General features: G+C 43.6%; 1 protein-coding gene across 1 annotated transcript in view; it reads left to right on the top strand.

The window, feature by feature from the left end:
- LOC126266594 (integrator complex subunit 7) overlaps window positions 1-21,292 on the top strand; it is a 156,878-nt gene that overhangs the window by 91,510 nt on the left and 44,076 nt on the right. Inside the window, 2 exon segments of the mRNA XM_049970909.1 lie at window positions 2,110-2,311; window positions 3,598-3,792. Coding sequence (XP_049826866.1) covers window positions 2,110-2,311; window positions 3,598-3,792 — 397 coding nt within the window.

The raw sequence follows: 21,292 nt of genomic DNA, 5'->3' as shown, positions 1-21,292 counted from the left end.
TCTTAATCAAAGGACAAGCCATTGTCAAGAGTTGGAACTCCATAGCCACCAGCATTGTAAAATCCTCTGGTTTGCTATCAAAAAACGTGATATATATGCACTATACTCAAAAAATTAAAAGTTCAAACAATAAGGCAAAAGCAACTTGGAACAGCATTAAATGAGAAACATACAAAAATTGTGATCCTAATTATACTGTGCTTCCAGAAATTGGGTTATGTTGAAATCGTTGGCCACCAAATTTTTCTACTTCCTCGGCAACAGCAAATATTGCACTGAATAATAAACAACAAAAATATAGATGCAGGCACTGCATGAACAAACAACAGACATAAGAATCATAAAATTATGAGACAGACTGCTGAGGTGAAATTGGTAGTATGCAAAACAACATATAGAATTATCCTAGCCTTTGGAACTATTACTTCTTTCCTCAGAAGGAAAGAGGGACAGATTTGGGGAAGATAAAAAATAAGAGGAGTTCACTCAGCCCTTCGGACAAGACTAAACTCACCAGTTTCCATGTAGAGTTTGCCTCCTTGTCGACATTCATGTTCTCTGGTGCAAACATATTCAACAAGCTCACATTTAACATAAGGCAAGGAAAATTTAAAAATTGCCAACATGGCAAGTAGCAGTGCTCACCGTAAAGCTGTATCCCCCACCTCCTCTTGCCTCATTCTATATCTTCATAGGATCGGTGTGTTAATCTGGATTTGGCAATGTTAGTCCTGGAGGGAGTGGATTCAGATTCTGTCACCAACCGCCACACCATATCCACCTGGGAAATTGTGTGCCTCGTCTGTTCATGTGTAGTGTTATCCATGTGAAAGTAAGAGCATGTTATTTGAAATGTTTGTGAATCTTATAACTGAGGAGGGGCTTTGATACCAGCCTAATATTCACCTGAGTCAGATGTGGGAAACCACGTAAAATCCACATCCAGGCTGGTTGGCAAACCGGCCCTTGGAATTAATGCCCCACATGGATTCAGTCTGGGCCCAGCATGCTAGCTGAATTCCGGATGCAGCTTGCTAATGCATTTTGCCAACTAGACGGGTCTTGTAAATTTGTATGAGAAGCTCTAATGTATTGCAAACATGACTATATATTTACAGATAACTATTTTCTTTGCAAAATAGTAATGTAATCCAGTAAATATCAAGCTAAAACATCACATACTTAATTTAACTGAGGAACATGCAACTTTTTAAAAGTAAATGCCTTCTTTCCAATTGATTAAATTTAGCTTGCATAAGCATGAATAGTGTTAAATGATATGGCCACAGTTAATTGTTAATACATATAAATAAAATTAAGTTTTCTTATGATTTGCTTGTGTTTTGATAGCATATACCTTGATTCATTCCACATCCCTGAAGGTCATCCTACTTGACAGGGTAATGGAACGTAAAATTTGAATGAACAAATGTATGAGTAGCTGATATACTATAAATTTATTCATCCAGAGATCATCTTTGCAATGGTTATTTTACATGTTGGTATAGTAAAAAGAGAAAACAGTTAGATATTAACTAATTCATGCACACTGGCATGTCGTTATGTAGATGTATAATTTTACAAGAACATGTACATTGTGCACAATGTTTTTTTTTTTTTTCTATTTTTGTATTTTATGCAGGCGGTGTCCCAAGCTCATAAATATTTGAAGAAAGTAATTTTATGTAATTCTACTGATAAAACAATCCTCTTTTACCAGTTATGATGGAAAAAAACGTAAGGCGGTATTACATTGTTTTATGTGCCAATGTTGCATCACTGTTACTATGGCTTCAGTAATAAGAACAAAATTATAAAAAGTCAGAAAGGTAACTGATGTTACAAACTAGATGAATTATTGTAAAGGAAGCCATCGAGGATGAAGCTTTACATGCACTAAAACTCCGGGCGGATATACCAAATTATTCTTTCAAAGATTGTCAGTAGAGTTTGGGCTCACCCTGTATGTGCATGTGGCAATTTTATATTGTTATTTTCTGGTTTTACTCCAATGGAAAACAGACATATTTAACTTTGATTATCAGGCAAAGCAGTATTTATATTTAAAGTTTAACAATCATTTGTAACAGGCAGTCTAATGTTACACAGATATGGTCACCATGCTGTAGCAGCCAACATCTTTGGTCGCCTCCAGGAAAATGTGGCATCAGAGCAACTGCACTTCTGGCTTGTATCTTTGGAGGCACTGTGCCGTGGTGAGACCGCTCTGCAGGGTGGGCAGTTGCCTGGTACTGTGCAAAGGATTGAGACAGCTGTCACTCACTGCTGTAAAGCTACCGCAGCTCTCAAAGTGAGTAATATCCACAAAATTTGTAACTGACAGTAACAAACAGTTTTACATTATACCAATATTTGTGAATTTAGCAATGATGGGGAAAAATGTCATTTCTTAAATATTGGCTTTGTTCTGAATGTTGCTATTAGTGTGAATATTAATCAATTATCATACAAACCTAGAACTGATAAAAAGTCTTATTACAAAACTTGACAGATTTTGCTTCAGTTGTGTTCTCACTGTTCTGGTTTTCATCTTTTTTTATTTCTGCTAATAACCACTTCTCTCCATATTGTGACCATTGCTTATAATTCACAAAAAGGGCAAACTCAGTTTAAATAAACTGAACATTTAAATAAGAGAAATAAGAGAGATGTTTTGTTGTCCTTAGATTTATTCGTTTTGCGTGGAAATTGCTATGTGGCCCTATAACCATCCTACCCTCTGCTCACAGTGTTTTGTGCACATGGATTAGGGAAACTAGAAAATACTTGCATCGGTTCTTGATCTAATATTTTGTAGAGAAAAAAAGTATTCCTTTCACCATCACGCCGAACACTTAAATACATGACAATGTTATGAAAAGGATAGTTGCTACTCACCATATAGTGGAGATGTTGTGTCATGGATAGGCATAACAAAAAGACTGCCAAACAAAGCTTTCGGCTTGTGGACTGAAAATATGGTAAGTTCATGAAATGTGTAGCCCCAAAATATTATTCGAGAAACAATGTGAAGTAAATGAGTTTAAGCATGTCATTGGTGCTAAGTGTGGACAGTTTCTGATTTTGTAGGTGGCAGCATTTAGCTTTTGTGGGAGGCCATAAATGTGTGCATGGTAAATATCAGTGCAAAGAATTGTGTGTAAGAAATTGTATGCCATATGTTTTTTTGCCCTTACGTGTCAACATACTAGCTGTAAACCAAAAGTTATTTTTCTCCAGAGCATAATATATTCAGTTCCTGTTTCAAACAAGCAACAGCTTCCTTGTATCATAAAAAAATAAAAATAATAAAAAAATGTAGAGTTATATTTTACAATTGAAGGCAAGTCATTAATGTAAATCAAAAAAAGAAACAGAAATAATATGGATCTTTGAGAAACTCCCCAACTGACAGTATTTTATTGCTTGCTATCTTGTTTCTTGTTATGTGAAAATGTATAAATACCTTCTGCTTCCTGCTATTAAGATAAGGCTGAAACCACCTGACTACCATACCTTCAGTTAATTTGTGTTTCAAATTTGAAAAGACATATGCAAAAACTTAAGTTAAGAGTTTGTATTTTGTGTGTAAAACAGGCTGCAAGCACACCTGCGCACTCACTGCAGTTTGCAACTGACTACACGCGGTTGCGCGGAGAGTTCCTGCAGTGCCTCGCACAACTAGCACACGCCTGCCACAGCCTGTGTACTGCACCACCACCCGCCGTAGCGTCTTCTGTAGCTGAGAGTAGCCGTGACCCACTACAGCGGTTTGGCCATATTACAGCCCAGGTGACACTGTGAATTCAAACTTTCTGCACCCAGTTAGGTGTCATAATGTCACACCTTAGAATTCTATTGGAAATTTCTGTACTACCTGCCACTCCCACTTGCACACAGCATGTCCATGCCATTCCCCTCCGCACGCGCGCGCGCGCGCGCACACACACACACACACACACACACACTCCAGCTGGACATACTGTCGTGAAACTGCAGCCTGACTGATGTGAAGGATTTTGTCAGATATATTGACCAGTGGCACATTGACATCTCATTTCCTCCCAGTCAATACCTTATTTCTCCTCAACCCATCTTTCCTCCTTATTTCAACACTCACTCCTCCAATGTAAACTCTCAGCCCTTGGGATGCATGACAATATCTGGGACAGTGTAGCAGTGTGTGTGTGTGTGTGTGTGTGTGTGTGTGTGTGGACATTCTTATTTCAGCTGTTAACTTCAAGGCACATTGTCTGAAAGCTTAGCAATAATTTCAATGCTATTTGTGTACTGGACCGTTGCTCAGTGCTTCAGTTTATGATGAATGGTTTCATTTAATCCTTCTATTTTTCTGAATATGCATTACGTATATTTATTTGACATAGAAATGTATAACCTGAATTACATTTACTTAAGATTCTTCCAGAGAAACTCATTCTGGTAGTTGCTATTTCTGTAACTTGTTTTGTGCGTTGTTCCTCATACTTAAACTTATTCTCTCTCTCTCTTTTTTGGGTGACGTTTTCTGGAGTTGATTGTTAACAGTATCATTAAGTAGTAATAGAGCTTTGTACCTACTTACAAATACTTAAAATTTGTTTACCTTAAGTGTCAGCTTGCAGTCCCTGCTCCAAGTATCGCTCCTCTGCTGGTCTTCCCACATTTTGTAACAATTTCCTGGCGTTTCAACATCCCTATATACAACCGTGTTGTCATGACAAATTTGATGTTATCCACTATATCTTACCAACACCTTGACATCTAACATGAGCTGCCTCCAGACACTGGTCACCATATCGTGAAGCAAATTTCAGCTATAGAGAGGTAAGTATCAGTGCTCACCATTCTGCTAATGGAAGAACTACTACTACCTGTACCATTAAACTTAGGTCTCAACCAACCTAAAGTGCCAGACAAATAGGACAGTGAATTCTTCCCTGAAGACAGAATTACCTTTTGTACTTATGAAGAAACAAAGATCATGCAGCATTTACTGATGTTCACAAAGATTTAATGAAACTACATAAATAGAGGCCTTCTGTTAGTAAATGACAAGATTATAAATAGAATGGTTATTACTTGTTGAAATACAAATTCATCCAGTAATTATCTGACTTTTGACAGTAATGTACAGGGTGTCCATAAAGTCCCTTTACAACTTCAAAATTTTATTACAGCAGCAGTTTTGAAGTATTTTAACAACATTTCCTTTATTGTAATCAGTGTTTATAAAAGTTTTTTTGACAGTCTTTAATAGACCTCTACATGTGCGTCTTTAGTTGCTTGAAGCACATCAAGACAGTACTCGATTTCTTGCCATGTTCTCTGTAGCATAGCATCATCAATTATGGCATGGCATTACGAATCCTTTGCTTCAAGTCAGCAATGTCCCATATCTACATTTGATAAATGATATCTTTTACATACCCCTATAAAAAAAGTCCAAGGAAGTTATATTTGGCAAACACGGTGGCCCATCCCTCCCAATCCATCTGCGTGGAAATGTTTCATTGAGGAACCAATGAGCATGTAGTTCCCAATGTGGTTGCGCACCATCTTGCTGGAAAATGATAGTTGGTTGTAAGTCAATCAGTTGGGGTGCTACATATTCGGTCAGAGGTTTGAGGTAAACATCTGCAGTAATTGTTGACTCGCTGAAGAAAAATGGACCAATTATTCGGTTGCACATGATTCCACACCACACATTCACTTTTACACTATCCCAGTGAAGCTCCCTAGTCTCATGGGGGTATTCAGATCACCAGATTCTCACATTGTGTCTGTTTAATGTCCCAGAAACATGAAGAGTTGCTTCGTCACTGAAAGGCGTTCCAGCATGTTGAGTGCAAACTGTGTCCATTTTGGGCTTGTCATTTGACTCAAGTGTCTGTAACAGTTGCACTTTGTAAGCGTAAACCCGTAAGTTCTTGTGGAGGACCTTATGCGCAGTTGAACTTGATAGTTGCAACTGTCTGGCAGCAGTGCAGATGGACTTTGTAGGTGAAAAAGTGAAGACATTTAAAACATGATCAATGTTTTCCTTGGATATTATTGGTCGCCCGCTCCTCCCTTTGTCCAACACTGTCCCTGTCTCCATGATTTTTTTGTGCCATGCATGGATTGAAGAGTGCGATGGTGGATCTCTTCCATACTTCGTTCTGAAGTTTCATTGAGTCTGAACATCTGATCCAATTTTGTCTCTCCCCCCTGCGTGTTCGGGGGTTAGAATAGGCCCGCGGTATTCCTGCCTGTCGTAAGAGGCGACTAAAAGGAGTCTCAAACTTTTCGGCCTTGTATGATGGTCCCCTGTTGGGTTTGACCTCCATCTCTCAAAATTTTCCGAAGAGCGAGCCGATTGGGGAAGGGCGCCTTATTTGGTGCATTGTTCCATATTGCGATCAGACCTTTCGCCAGCTTATACACCGTTGAACTGCAGTCCTGTCCGCTCTCCATCTCTTGGGCATGACTCTTTTTCTGCGTGCAGATAACACCGTGCACTGTGCAGTGCCTCTTTTTGCACCGACGGCGACCATGGACCACATGTTACCTAACATCAAGCACGGTAGCCAGTCCGTTGTGGTGGGGCCGCCATGTAACCTGTTGGTTGTAGCCCCCTGACAACACAGGGATCGCTCTACTGATGCCTGCGCCTTTAACTCCCCACGTATGCCAAGGAGTAGATGCCTATCCTCCTGGGGTATCGAGACTCCCGGCGACGGCCATCCTGCCAGGTGGCTCTTGCCGTGGCTGGGTGGCGCCCGTGGGGAGGTCCCTTGGTCGGAGTAGGTGGCATCAGGGCGGATGACCCGCAATGAAGCGTGGTACATCGTCTCTCGCTGGTGGCCAGCCGCCAGCGGTCTCTAAGCATTCTCGGGCTCAGTTTAACGCTCAGAAGTACGATCCGAAAACGTTCCCCTCTCTGGCCACACCGTGGGAGGAACGTAAGTCTCAGGATGGCAGTAGCAGTTCTTCGCCCCGCTTCTTAGTTGGTACGAGGGTTGATGGGGAGTCTTTTCTCTCCACAAAGCCTCAGTTCTTTGTCGAGCATTTAGAGGACAAGTTTGGGGAGGTGGAGGGCTTGTCAAAAATGCGCTCTGGGTCAGTCCTGATACAAACGGCATCCTCTGCCCAGTTACGACGGTTACTCGCTTGTGACAAGTTGGGGGATGTTGCCGTTACGATCACACCCAATAAGAGTTTAAATATGGTCCAGGGAGTTATTTACCATAGGGATCTTCTTTTGCAGTCTGATGAAGAGCTGCACGCCAATTTAGAGCGCCGAGGTGTACATTTCGTCCGGCGCGTTCATCGGGGTCCGAAGGAAAATCAGATTGCTACCAGTGCCTTCATCTTGGCCTTCGAAGATGATACATTACCAGAAAAAGTCAAGGTGATGGTCTACCGATGTGACGTTAAGCCCTATATCCCTCCCCCGATGCGGTGCTTTAAGTGCTGGAAGTTCGGCCATATGTCTTCTCGCTGCACTTCCAGCCTCACATGTCGAGATTGCGGACGCCCATCATATCCCAATACTCCATGTGCCCCGCCTCCCATCTGTGTCAACTGCGGGGAGCACCATTCACCTTGCTCGCCAGACTACCGAATTTTCCAGAAAGAGCGTAAAATCATGGAATACAAGACCCTGGACCGACTAACCTATACTGAGGCCAAGAGGAAATACGACCAACTCCATCCTGTGAGAATGACATCTTCCTACGCTGCTGCTACAACACCTGTGCTAGCCCCGTCTGTTTCTCCAATTGTGGCCGGATCGAAGAGTAGTAAAACTCCTCCTGCCCCCTCGCCAGTGGGGGGCTCTACCCACCGGGTTGCTCCTGCACCACCTACCTCAGGAGCAACACCATCCCACCCATCGGGTATGTCCGTCCCCGCTTCTAAGCCGGAGAAGTGTCCAACTTCTTCGGATTCTCACGCTCGCAAGGGGTCCCTTGGGTCCCTCCCTTCTTAGGTTTTCGCCAGCGAGAAGCCTGACGGCCGACAATGGCGTAAGTGCCCACAATCAGCTGGTCGTAGGGCTTCACGATCCTCCTCCATCCCAGAGACTGAATTGGTGAAGCCCTCCCAGCCGGTGCGACCCAAGGAACGGCGCGAGAAACCCAAGAAGAACTCTCAGCCCAAGGAACTCGTGGTGGCAGCCATCCCACCGCAACCTTCCAGCTCTGCGTCTGAGGATGCGGTGGAGATTCTGGCATCCGCTGAGGACCTCGATCTCGCCGGTCCATCAGATGCCGTGGAAAGCACTATCACAAGTGCAAAATCGGAGGCAGCAGGTGACCCAGCGGCGTAATCTCCCTTCCCAGTCCCGTCAAGCCTTTCTCAGCCATGGACAACACCATCCTCCAGTGGAACTGCAGCGGTTGCTTCCACCATGTAGCTGAGCTCCGCCAACTTATCAGCCTTCACCCTTTCCTCTGCATTGCTCTGCAGGAAACTTGGTTTCCGGCAATGCGAACCCCTGCCCTCCGTGGCTATCGGGGTTATTATAAGAACTGGGCAGCTTATGAAAGGGTGTCTGGTGGCGTCTGCATCTATGTCCTGAACTCTCTTCACAGTGAGTCTGTACCTCTCCACACACCTTTAGAGGCTGTCGCTGTTCGGGTGTGGACGCCACAGGCTGTTACCGTCTGCAGTCTTTACCTTCCACCGGATGCTGATGTCGCGCAGCATGTCCTGGCTGCTCTGATAGCTCAATTGCCTCCACCTTTCCTGTTACTGGGCAACTTTAACGCCCATAACCATCTGTGGGGTGAGTCAGTGGCAACAGGTCGAGGCGCCATCGTTGAGCATTTATTGGCGCAACTCGATCTTAAATGATGGTGCCTTCACACACTTCAGTGTGGCACATGGCACATACTCCGCCATTGACCTTTCCATCTGTAGCCCTAGCCTCTTACCGTCTGTCCAATGGAGAGTGCATGACGACCTGTGTGGTAGTGACCACATTCCAATCTTTCTGTCACTGCCACAGCGTCAGTCTTCTGGGCGCCCTAGCAGATGGGCTCTGAATAAGGCTGACTGGGACTTCTTCTCCTCCACTGCCGCTATTGAGCCTCTCTCTAACGATGCCATTGATGCAGTGGTTCAATCGGACAGGACCGGCATCGTTACTGCTGCCGAATCTGCCTTTGCCCGTTCTTCTGGGTCCCTTCAGCGGCGGACTGTGCCATGGTGGTCGCCTGAGATTGCTGAAGCAATTAAAGCTCGCCGGCGGGTGCTCCAGCGTCACAAGCGACATCCCTCAATCGACCACCGTATCGCCTTCAAACGGCTGCATGCGCGAGCCCGCTGCATTATCCGCCAACGCAAGCAGGAGTGCTGGGAGCGGTATGTGTCCACCATTGGCCTCAATGTCACTCCATCGCAGGTCTGGGCCAAGATTGGCCGCCTCTATGGCTATCGGACCCCTGTCAGTGTCCCAGCGCTCTCACTGAATGGAGCAGTTTGTACTGACTCCGACGTCATTGCAAACCGCTTGGCAGAGCACTTTGCTATGAATTCCGCTTCTGCCAACTACCCCTTGGGCTTCCGCTCCATTAAGGAGCGGATAGAACGTCGGAGTCTTTCTTTTCGCTCTCACTATCCTGAATTGTACAATGTTCCATTCAGTGAGTGGGAATTTCGAAGTGCCCTTGCCGCTTGTCCTGATACCGCTCCTGGGCCAGATAGCATCCACTCTCAGATGCTGAAACACCTTTCAGTGGACTACCAGCGACACCTCCTCGATCTTTACAACCGCATTTGGGTCGAGGGTGAGTTTCCGTCGCAATGGCGGGAAAGTCTTGTTGTCCCCATTCTGAAACCGGGGAAGAACCCTTTGGAGGTGGACAGCTACCGTCCCATTAGCCTCACCAACGTTCTTTGCAAGTTGCTTGAACGGATGGTGAGCCGGCGCTTGAATTGGGTACTGGAGTCTCAAGGCCTTATGGCTCCATCTCAGGGTGGGTTCCATAAAGGCCGCTCCGCCGCCGACAATCTGGTGAGCCTGGAGTCGGCCATCCGTACTGCTTTTGTCCGCCGTCAGCATCTGGTTGCTGTCTTTTTCGACATGCGGAAGGCGTATGATACAACATGGCGTCATCACATCCTTTCTACACTTCATGGGTGGGGTCTTCGGGGCCCTCTGCCGATCTATATCCGCAATTTTCTGTCGTATCGTACCTTCCGCGTGCATGTCGCGGCCTCATATAGTTCCTCCCAAGTCCAGGAGAATGGTGTGCCACAGGGTTCTGTTCTCAGTGTCTGCCTGTTTTTAATAGCCATTAACGGGCTCGCTGCGGCCGTGGGGAATTCTGTCTCCGCTTCCCTGTACGCTGACGACTTCTGCCTTTACTACAGCTCTATTGGCATTGCAGCTGTTGAACGTCAGCTACAGGGCGCAATCCACAAGGCGCAGTCTTGGGCTGTAGCGCATGGTTTTCAGTTTTCCGCAGCCAAGACCTGCGTTATGCATTTCTGCTGGTGACGCACTGTTCACCCGGAGCCGTGGCTTTATCTTGACGGCGAGCTTCTTAAAGTGGTGGAGTCACATAGGTTATGGGGATGGTTTTTGATGCCCGGTTGACTTGGCTGCCTCATATTCGGCAGCTTAAACAGGCGTGTTGGCGGCATCTAAATGCTATGCGATGCCTGAGCCACACCAGGTGGGGCGCCGACCGATCTACTCTCCTACGGCTTTACCAGGCGTTAATCCAGTCCCATCTGGACTACAGGAGTCTGGCTTATGGCTCAGCATCCCCATCTGCGTTGCGGCTGCTGGACCCAATTCTCCACAACGGGATACGCCTGGCCACTGGTGCCTTCCGAACCAGCCCTGTGGACAGCATACTTGTGGAGGCAGGTGTCCCTCTACTGCGGTTACAACGCCAACAATTACTGGCTGCTTATGCTGCCCATGTTTTTAGCTTGCCCGGGCATCCAAATTATCGTGTCCTCTTCCTGCAGTCAGTCGTTCATCTGCCAGAACGTCGGCCCCGGTTGGGTTGTCCGATCGCCGTACGTGTCAAACAGCTTCTTTCGTGGCTTGGGTGTTTCCCTGTTCCACCTCCTTTCCGGGCCCCTCTGCGTACACCCCCGTGATGTGTGCCTCGCCCTTGCCTTCGGCTCGACTTGGCACATGGCCCGAAGGACTCAGTCCCTCCGGAGGCCTTCCGACGCCGCTTTTATTCAATTCTAGCCACATTTCAGGGCTCTGGCGTTGTCTACACCGATGGTTCGATGGTTGCTGGTCTAATCGGTTATGCACTAACTCTAGGGGACCATTCTGAACAACGTTCGTTGCCGGCTGACTGCAGTGTTTACACTGCTGAGCTGGTCGCCATCTTTCGTGTCCTAGAGCATATCCGCTCCTGCTCAGGTGAGTCCTTTGTTATCTGTAGCGATTCCGTGAGCGGTTTACGAGCTCTGGACCAGTGTTTCCCTTGTTCTCGTCTGGTGATGGCTATCCAGGAGTCCCTGCATACTCTCGCCCGTAGCGGCAGGTCTGTGGTCTTTGTTTGGACCCCAGGCCATGTTGGTATACCCGGCAATGAAACTGTTGACCGCCTGGCGAAAGAGGCCACCAGTCATCCATCTCTGGAGATTGGCCTCCTGGCGGCTGATTTGCGTGCAGTCTTACGCCGCAAAGTTCTCTCGTTTTGGGATGCTGAATGGCGCGGTCTGACCAACCCTAACAAACTCTGTGTCGTCAAGGACACGACGACTGTGTGGCGGTCATCCATGCGAGCCAACCGCAGGGACTCAGTCGTCCTTTGTCGGTTCCGCATTGGCCACACCCGACTCACGCACAGTTATTTACTGTGTCGTGAGGATCCCCCTCTTTGTCGTTGTGGGGCGTCCTTGACGGTGGTCCATATTCTGTTGGAGTGCGTCCTTTTAACTGTGCTCAGGCAGACTTTTGCAATGCCTGACACGCGCTCTGCTCTTTTATCAGATGACTCTGCCGTGGTGGACTTGGTTTTGTGTTTTATTCGGGCAGGGGGTTTTTATCCTTTAATCTGTGTGTGTTTATTTTTTTTTTTTTTTTTAAGTGTTGATTCTGTCTTTTAGCCTCTGATTTTAAACTGAGTTTTTAAAGTGTTCTTGGTGGTTGGCTTTTCCTCTTTTTCTCTACGGTCGGCCAACCACCGTCACACTGTGTGTTTTAATTTGTTTTGTCTGGTCTCTGTCAGAGTATTTCATGTCCTGTTTCGTCTGCTGTCTTTCCTGTTGTTCGTTTTTTATTCTCTTCGGGTGTTTTTAGTTTTTATGGAACAAGGGACCGATGACCATAGTAGTCTGGTCCCTTTAATCCCACAAACCAACCAACCAATTTTGTCTCAATAAACCAGATCACACATTGTGCCTTCTCTTGAGGAGTTGCCATTTTATAGAGTTTCAGTTCCTTTCATCAACAGAGTATGTGAAACACAAAATTTTAGTACATATAAAAACCTTAGTAAACAGTGATTACAATAAAAGAAATTTTGTTAAAATATTTCAACAACTGCCAGTGTATTAAAATTTTGAAGTTGTAAAGGGATGTTTTGGACACCCTGTACATCCCATACATGAAACTGCTAAAACTGTAATCCCCTCCAAACCAAACTGCCGGTGCCTCAGACAACATTGAACTCTGGAGCACCTGCAGGGTTCAAATGCTTCTGAGCACTATGGGACTTAACTTCTGAGGTCATCAGCCCCCTAGGACTTAGAACTAGTTAAACCTAACTAACCTAAGGACATCACACACATCCATGCCTGAGGCAGGATTTGAACCTGCGGCCGTAGTGGTCATGTGGTTCCAGACTGAAGCGCCTAGAACCGCATGGCCACACCAGCCGGCGCACCTGCAGGGGGTAAGGAAGTGGGGTAGGAGGGGGTGGAGGGGGCACACACACACACACACACACACACACACACACACACACACACACACACACACACACAGAGAGAGAGAGAGAGAGAGAGAGAGAGAGAGAGAGAGAGATGCAATTGGGTCAGTTACCCCTAGTGAGAATTTATTTTGATTTGATTTAGCTTATGAATATGAGAAAATATTTGTAACTGCAACGGTTTTTACGACCAGGGTAAAGTGAGTTATAAATGAACTAGAGTAATGAAAAACTTTATGGTAGGTTGGCATTGAAATTAAAAAAGGAGGATTAATTTTAAATTGCTATGTTTTTCTCTAAGAAATCTCATTTTTTGATGTACAAAAATTGTACAACCATAGTAGAGTTATTGCAGTGTTGTCACTCAGTATAAGGAAGTTCTGAGTGAGAGAATGTCAGTTGTTGAGCAATATGTGTTTGCACTTAGAAAGTCATTCAACATTTACTGAAACAATTGTAGCTGCAGTTTGATATTTTTTTCATTTTAAAAACAAATCTAAAAACTGGCTATGTGACACATATTGATATTTCACAAATTGACATTACATTTGGTGAAATACAGATATAAAATGTCAATACTTTTGTTTCAGTATCCATACCAAGTAGCAAATATAATTAATTTTTTGAATCATCAGCCTTCTGACTAGTTTGATGTAGTTTGCCATGAATTCCTCTCCTGTGGCAACCTCTTCGTCTCAGAGTTGCATTTGCATCCTACATCTACAGTTATTTGCGGGATCTATGTCTTCCTGCGCAGTATTTACCCCCTACAGCTGCTTCTAGTACCATGGAGATTATTCTCCAGTGTCTTAACATGGCCTAACATCTAGTCTCTTCTTCATATCAGTGTTTTCTATGTTTGTTTCTTCACTGATTCTGTGGAGAACCTCCTCATTCCATATTGTATCAGTCCAGCTAATTTTCAACATTCTTCGGTAGCACCGTATCTCAAACACTTGTATGTGCAGATGGATATGTGTGTGTGTGCGAGTGTACACCTGTCCTTTTTTCCCCCTGAGGTAAGTCTTTCCGCTCCCGGGATTGGAATGACTCCTTACCCTCTCCCTTAAAACCCACATCCTTTCGTCTTTCCCTCTCCTTCCCTCTTTCCTGAAGAAGCAGCTGTCGGTTGCGAAAGCTAGAAATTCTGTGTGTGTGTTTGTGTGTTTTATTTATTGTGCCTGTCTACTGGCACTTTCCTGCTTGGTAAGTCTTGGAATCTTTGTTTTTAAATTAAGACCTTTGTTTGATACCAGTAGACTTCTTTTGGCAAGGAATGTTCTCTTTGCCTGTGCTAACCTGCTTTTTATGTCCTCCTTGCTTTGTTTATCATGGGTTATTGTACTGCTATATGTTATAAGTATGGGACTAACTCCTTTGTCAGATGTACATAAAACACAGATAAGCATACAAACCTTTGTCAGATGTACACAAAATACAAATAAGCATACAACACACACACACACACACACACACACACACACACACACACACACACTGAAACAAACAAACACAGGCCACTGCCCTACGGTGTGACTGATTGTGGTGTGTATACTGTAAGACCTTCAGTACATACACTATCAGATTATTTGACTTGTCGCTCTAGCGAAGTAGGCGAATGTCAGCAATATGTCTCTTGGTCTTATTGTGGCATGTTTATCTTCTGCGGTTAGGTCAGATGATAAAAATGCCACTTGCACACTTAGAGTAGCAGATTGACGGTGACCAACTTTAAACAGAACTTGATCAATTTTCACACACATTTATTAAAATAATACCAAGCATAAAATTACTTAAATTGATTCTGGATGCTGTTTACAATTGACAATCTGAAGTTCCTTTGGTCTTGGTAAGTTAATCTTATTCTCACATATCTCTTATACTTGACAAAGTGTCTATACATCTATCTTCATGGCTATGTGCAGGAATATGATAACCTTATTAGGCGTAGACTGAAACTTGACTATAGATTGGTACAGACTAATGCAGACTGACTAATTGGAGTCTGTACACTCGTTATAATACCTCGAGCATTCAGGTATCACGGCGCGAGTGTGATCCACAAGGAGAAAAGGTTCTACATTAGCAGCAATCTCATTGGCTGCGTTACATATTAATACACGGATTGGTGGAAGCAGAATTTGGTCCATCTCTAAGACAGTGCCATTTTGTAGTGCGGGGACGGACGAGTGCTGCGCCTGTGCTGTTGTGCTTAGTGGGGTGCGCTCTAGTGGGAAAGTTGTGTACGCACTGACTACACGGAACTATGTACACAACACTGATAATATTTAGCAATCTTCTTTCAGTGTGCACTGTCTGCCAATTGATGCCTCCTCATTGTGGTGAGTAGCAGTCTACTATATTTCATATTGTTCTTAAGCAACTCACTATTATTTTTCTTTCTTTTCTACATATAGTAGCCACTTCCCCCAATTGTTTTAGAAATTCTGATGGAATGCCACCCATCGCTTCTGCTGTATTTGATCTCGAATTTTCCAGAGCTCTTCTAAATTATGGCTTGTACTGGATTTCATACGTCTTCCATATTAACTCTTAATTTCTTCTTCTATCACATCAACAGACAAGTCCTCCCCCTTCATACAGAGCTTCAGAGTACTCTTTCCTCCTATCCACTCTCTCCTCTGATTTCAACAGTGGAATTCCCATTGAACTCTTAATGTTACCACTCTTGCTTTTTAATTTCACTGAAGGTTGTTTTGACTTTTCTATATTCTGAATCTGTTCTTCCAACATCTATTTCTTTTTTGACTCCTTTTCATTTTTCTTGCAGCCACTTCACCTCAGATGCCTTGCACTTCCTATTTATACCATTCCTGATGCATTTGTATTGCTGCATTCCTGTCTTCCCCAGAATATTTTTGTACTTTCTACTTTCATTGAACAATTGAAATATTTCTTCTGTCACCCAAGCTCTCTTCACAGTTACTTTCCTTGTACCTATGTTTGTCTATCCAACATCTGTGATTGCCCTTTTTAGGGATATGCACTCCTCTTCATCTGAACTGCCTGCTTTGGTAAACCTTACAACAGTATCCACATACTTAGCTAACTTTAAACGCATGTCATCATTCCTTAGTACTTCAGTAGGCCCCTTCCTTCCACACTTACTGTTCTGGATGATTCTCTTAAACATCAGTCAACTGTTTATCATTACTATATTGTGATCTGAGTCTATACCTGCTCCTGGGTATGCCTTACAATCCAGTACCTGATTTTGGAATCTCTGCCTGATTATGATATAAGACAGCTGGAAGCTTCCCGTGTCTCTGGGTCCTTTCCAAGTATACCTCCCCCTCTCGTGATTCTTGGAACAAGAGTATTCACTATTACCATCTGAAATTTGTTGTGGTACTCAATTAGTCTTTCTCGTCTCTTATTCCTAATGCCAAGCCCATATTCTCCTATAACCCTTTCTTCTATTCCTTTCCCTACAACTGGGTTCCAGCCCCCCCCCCCCCCCCCCCATGATTGATTTTCAACTTGTTGGTGTTGGTTCACTGTTGGATTTTATAAGAACAACCCTATTGCTGAGCAATTCACAATAGCTCACTCTGTCTTTGTTTCATATTCATGACAAATCTTACTCCCATTGTACCATTTTCTGTTTTTGTTAATATTACTGTATATTCGTCAGTCCTGAAATCCTAATTTTCTTTTCATTTCACTTCAGTGACCCCCTTCCCACTTTATATGGGTTGAATCTTTGCATTTCCCTTTACAGATTTTTCTAGCTTTCCCACTACATTCAGACCTCTGACATTCCCTGCTTCAACTGTTAGAACGTTATCCCTTTGTTGGTTATTCAAGCTCTTTCGCATAGTCACGTCCCCCTTGGCAGTTACCTCCAGGAGAACTGAATGGGGGACTAATCTTTCATCTTTTGCTAATCGAGCGATCATTGTGACACTTTTTCAGTTACAGGTGACATGTCCTGTGGATGTACCATAAGTGTCTTTAATACAGTGATTTACATTGCCCTCTATATCCTCATGCTGTTGATCATCGCTGATTCTTCCAGCCTGTAGGGGCTGCTTCTCACTCCAAAGGCAAGAGGGTACCCTGAACCTCTGTCCACTCCTCTGTTCTTTTAGAAAAGGCCATTGGCAGAAGAATGATGACTTCTTATGCCAGGAGTCTTCAGCTGCCGTTGCTGATGCATTTTATTCAGAATTTAAGCAGTGGCTGGACTCGAACCTGGTATCCTTCAAGTTTTGAATACTAATAAAAGAAGCTATCCCCAAACTATGGGTGCAATAGGAATTTTCACGGAGCAAGTCCTACCCATTCATCCGCCTCCAGCATTAAAAGACTGATGAATGACTGTTTCATAAATGAATGTTAAACACACACATGAAAACTGAAGTAAAGTCTTAAAAATGACTTCATCCTTGAAAAATTTAATTCAAATTTCTATACCCAGAATATTGGGGATTTCAGTACTTGTTGTTGTTGTTGTGGTCTTCAGTCCTGAGACTGGTTTGATGCAGCTCTCCATGCTACTCTATCCTGTGCAAGCTTCTTCATCTCCCAGTACCTACTGCAACCTACATCCTTCTGAATCTGCTTAGTGTACTCATCTCTCGGTCTCCCTCTACGATTTTTACCCTCCACACCGCCCTCCAATGCTAAATTTGTGATCCCTTGATGCCTCAAAACATGTCCTACCAACCGATTCCTTCTTCTAGTCAAGTTGTGCCACAAACTTCTCTTCTCCCCAATCCTATTCAATACCTCCTCATTAGTTACGTGATCTATCCACCTTATCTTCAGTATTCTTCTGTAGCACCACATTTCGAAAGCTTCTATTCTCTTCTTGTCCAAACTAGTTATCGTCCATGTTTCACTTCCATACATGGCTACACTCCAAACAAATATTTTCAGAAATGACTTCCTGACACTTAAATCTATATTCGATGTTAACAAATTTCTCTTCTTCAGAAACGCTTTCCTTGCCATTGCCAGTCTACATTTTATATCCTCTCTACTTCGACCATCATCAGTTATTTTACTTCCTAAATAGCAAAACTCCTTTACTACTTTAAGTGTCTCATTTCCTAATCTAATTCCCTCAGCATCACCCGATTTAATTGGACTACATTCCATTATCCTCGTTTTGCTTTTGTTAATGTTCATCTTATATCCTCCTTTCAAGACACTGTCCATTCCGTTCAACTGCTCTTCCAAGTCCTTTGCCGTCTCTGACAGAATTACAATGTCATCGGCGAACCTCAAAGTTTTTACTTCGTCTCCATGAATTTTAATACCTACTCCAAATTTTTCTTTTGTTTCCTTTACTGCTTGCTCAATATACAGATTGAATAACATCGGAGAGAGGCTACAACCCTGTCTCACTCCTTTCCCAACCACTGCTTCCCTTTCATGCCCCTCGACTCTTATGACTGCCATCTGGTTTCTGTACAAATTGTAAATAGCCTTTCGCTCCCTGTATTTTACCCCTGCCACCTTTAGAATTTGAAAAAGAGTATTCCAGTCAACATTGTCAAAAGCTTTCTCTAAGTCTACAAATGCTAGAAACGTAGGTTTGCCTTTTCTTAATCTTTCTTCTAAGATAAGTCGTAAGGTCAGTATTGCCTCACGTGTTCCAACATTTCGACGGAATCCAAACTGATCCTCCCCGAGGTCCGCATCTACCAGTTTTTCCATTCGTCTGTAAAGAATTCGCGTTAGTATTTTGCAGCTGTGACTTATTAAACTTATTGTTCGGTAATTTTCACATCTGTCAGCACCTGCTTTCTTTGGGATTGGAATTATTATATTCTTCTTGAAGTCTGAGGGTATTTCACCTGTCTCATACATCTTGCTCACCAGCTCGTAGAGTTTTGTCATGACTGGCTCTCCCAAGGCCGTCAGTAGTTCTAATGGAATGTTGTCTCATTTTTGAGACGTTTGTATTCCTTTTTGCCTGCTTCATTTACTGCATTTTTATATTTTCTCCTTTCATCAATTAAATTCAATATTTCTTCTGTTACCCAAGGATTTCTAGCAGCCCTCGTCTTTTTACCTACTTTATCCTCTGCTGCCTTCACTACTTCATCCCTCAGAGCTACCCATTCTTCTTCTACTGTATTTCTTTCCCCTATTCCTGTCAATTGTTCCCTTATGCTCTCCCTGAAACTCTGTACAACCTCTGGTTCTTTCAGTTTATCCAGGTACCATCTCCTTAAATTCCCACCTTTTTGCAGTTTCTTCAGTTTTAGTCTACAGGTCATAACCAATAGATTGTGGTCAGAGTCCACATATGCCCCTGGAAATGTCTTGCAATTTAAAACCTGGTTCCTAAATCTCTGTCTTACCATTATATAATCTATCTGATACCTTTTAGTATCTCCAGGGTTCTTCCACGTATACAACCTTCTTTCATGATTCTTAAACCAAGTGTTACCTATGACTAAGTTGTGCTCTGTACAAAATTCTACTAGGCGGCTTCCTCTTTCATTTCTTAGCCCCAATCCATATTCACCTACTATGTTTCCTTCTCTCCCTTTTCCTACACTCGAATTCCAGTCACCCATTACTATTAAATTTTCGTCTCCCTTCACTATCTGAATAATTTCTTTTATTTCATCGTACATTTCTTCAATTTCTTCGTCATCTGCAGAGCTAGTTGGCATATAAACTTGTACTACTGTAGTAGGTGTGGGCTTCGTATCTATCTTGGCCACAATAATGCGTTCACTATGCTGTTTGTAGTAGCTTACCCGCATTCCTGTTTTCCTATTCATTATTAAACCTACTCCTGCATTACCCCTATTTGATTTTGTGTTTATAACCCTGTAATCACCTGACCAGAAGTCTTTTTCCTCCTGCCACCGAACTTCACTAATTCCCACTATATCTAACTTTAACCTATCCATTTCCCTTTTTAATTTTTCTAACCTACCTGCCCGATTAAGGGATCTGACATTCCACGCTCCGATCCGTAGAACGCCAGTTTTCTCTCTCCTGATAACGACATCCTCCCGAGTAGTCCCCGCCTGGAGATCCGAATGGGGTACTATTTTACCTCCGGAATATTTTACCCAAGAGGATGCCATCATCATTTAATCATACAGTAAAGCTGCATGTCCTCGGGAAAAATTACGGCTGTAGTTTCCCCTTGCTTTCAGCCGTTCGCAGTACCAGCACAGCAAGGCCGTTTTGGTTAATGTTGCAAGGCCAGATCAGTCAATCATCCAGACTGTTGCCCCTGCAACTACTGAAAAGGCTGCTGCCCCTCTTCTGGAACCACACGTTTGTCTGCCCTCTCAACAGATACCCCTCCGTTGTGGTTGCACCTACGGTACGGCCATCTGTATCGCTGAGGCACGCAAGCCTCCCCACCAACGGCAAGGTCCATGGTTCATGGGGGGAGGTTTCAGTACTTATGAGTGATTAATAGCTCATAATGAAAGAAAGATTGCATCTCAGTAAATTCCAGGCATTACTATTAAAGTATGACAAAATGACATGAAGCAGCCATTCAAATGAGTGACAACACTACTTACGTATGTGCATATACCGTCTCATTAAGAAGGACAGCAATGGTGAGAGTTCTGTCTTGGAATTCTACCTTCCTAGCGAGCAAAAAATCACTCTCCCATTTCCCACGTCACTTGGTTGCAAATACTCACAAACTTCAAATGACTGTTGCCAGTTGGTATTTACTTCAATATAACATACCAGGGTATGGCATTAACAGTTAAAACATTGATCAGTATGGCATGAAGGCAATGATAAGTGCCAGATGGTTAATGAGAGATGTGGATGTGATGGGCTGAAATGGTAATGATGTGGATATGAGTGGTCTCAGTCCCTTCGCAACCTCAAGAGCTGCCCATGTTTCCAAGCTTTGTTCTTGTCTCAGGTCCTGAGGTTCCCGATTTGCTGGTTTCGAAACATATGACAGGAAAGATAAAAATGGATTGCCAATATATTGTGTTGCTGTAGGAAAGGTGGGTGCCAGTGTCATGAGCAACTCAGTAAATCTAATGAAGTATAGGGCATGTAACACTTGCCGCAGGGATGTGTTCTGTAGCACTTGCAGATTCCTTACATTATATGAAGCAGTATAGGCCCTCTCGGAGACATGTGTACTTCAAAAAAAGGTGATATCATTTGAACCAATCTTCTCAGTTAATACACAGTGTAATTGTGGGAGACTCTTGGTTAGTGTCTTCAACAAAGTTTTCACTTTAATGAAAGTAAATTTGGCCAGCTTTACAGAGTTGAATATAGTGACCTCCCATCCCTTCTCCCCCCTCCTTGCCCCCACCCCATCAGACGGTTAATTTAAATTCAGCTGCATTCACTGCGTGTGCAGTGAATATTATGCAAAATAATGACAAAATGTGTGTGTGTGTGTGTGTGTGTGTGTGTGTGTG

Source organism: Schistocerca gregaria, chromosome 4 (assembly GCF_023897955.1).
Source record: "Schistocerca gregaria isolate iqSchGreg1 chromosome 4, iqSchGreg1.2, whole genome shotgun sequence".
In the NCBI taxonomy this organism is placed as follows: Eukaryota; Metazoa; Arthropoda; class Insecta; order Orthoptera; family Acrididae; genus Schistocerca; species Schistocerca gregaria.
The sequence above is the reverse complement of the archived record's forward strand: the minus strand, read 5'-3'. Positions and strand labels throughout refer to the sequence as shown.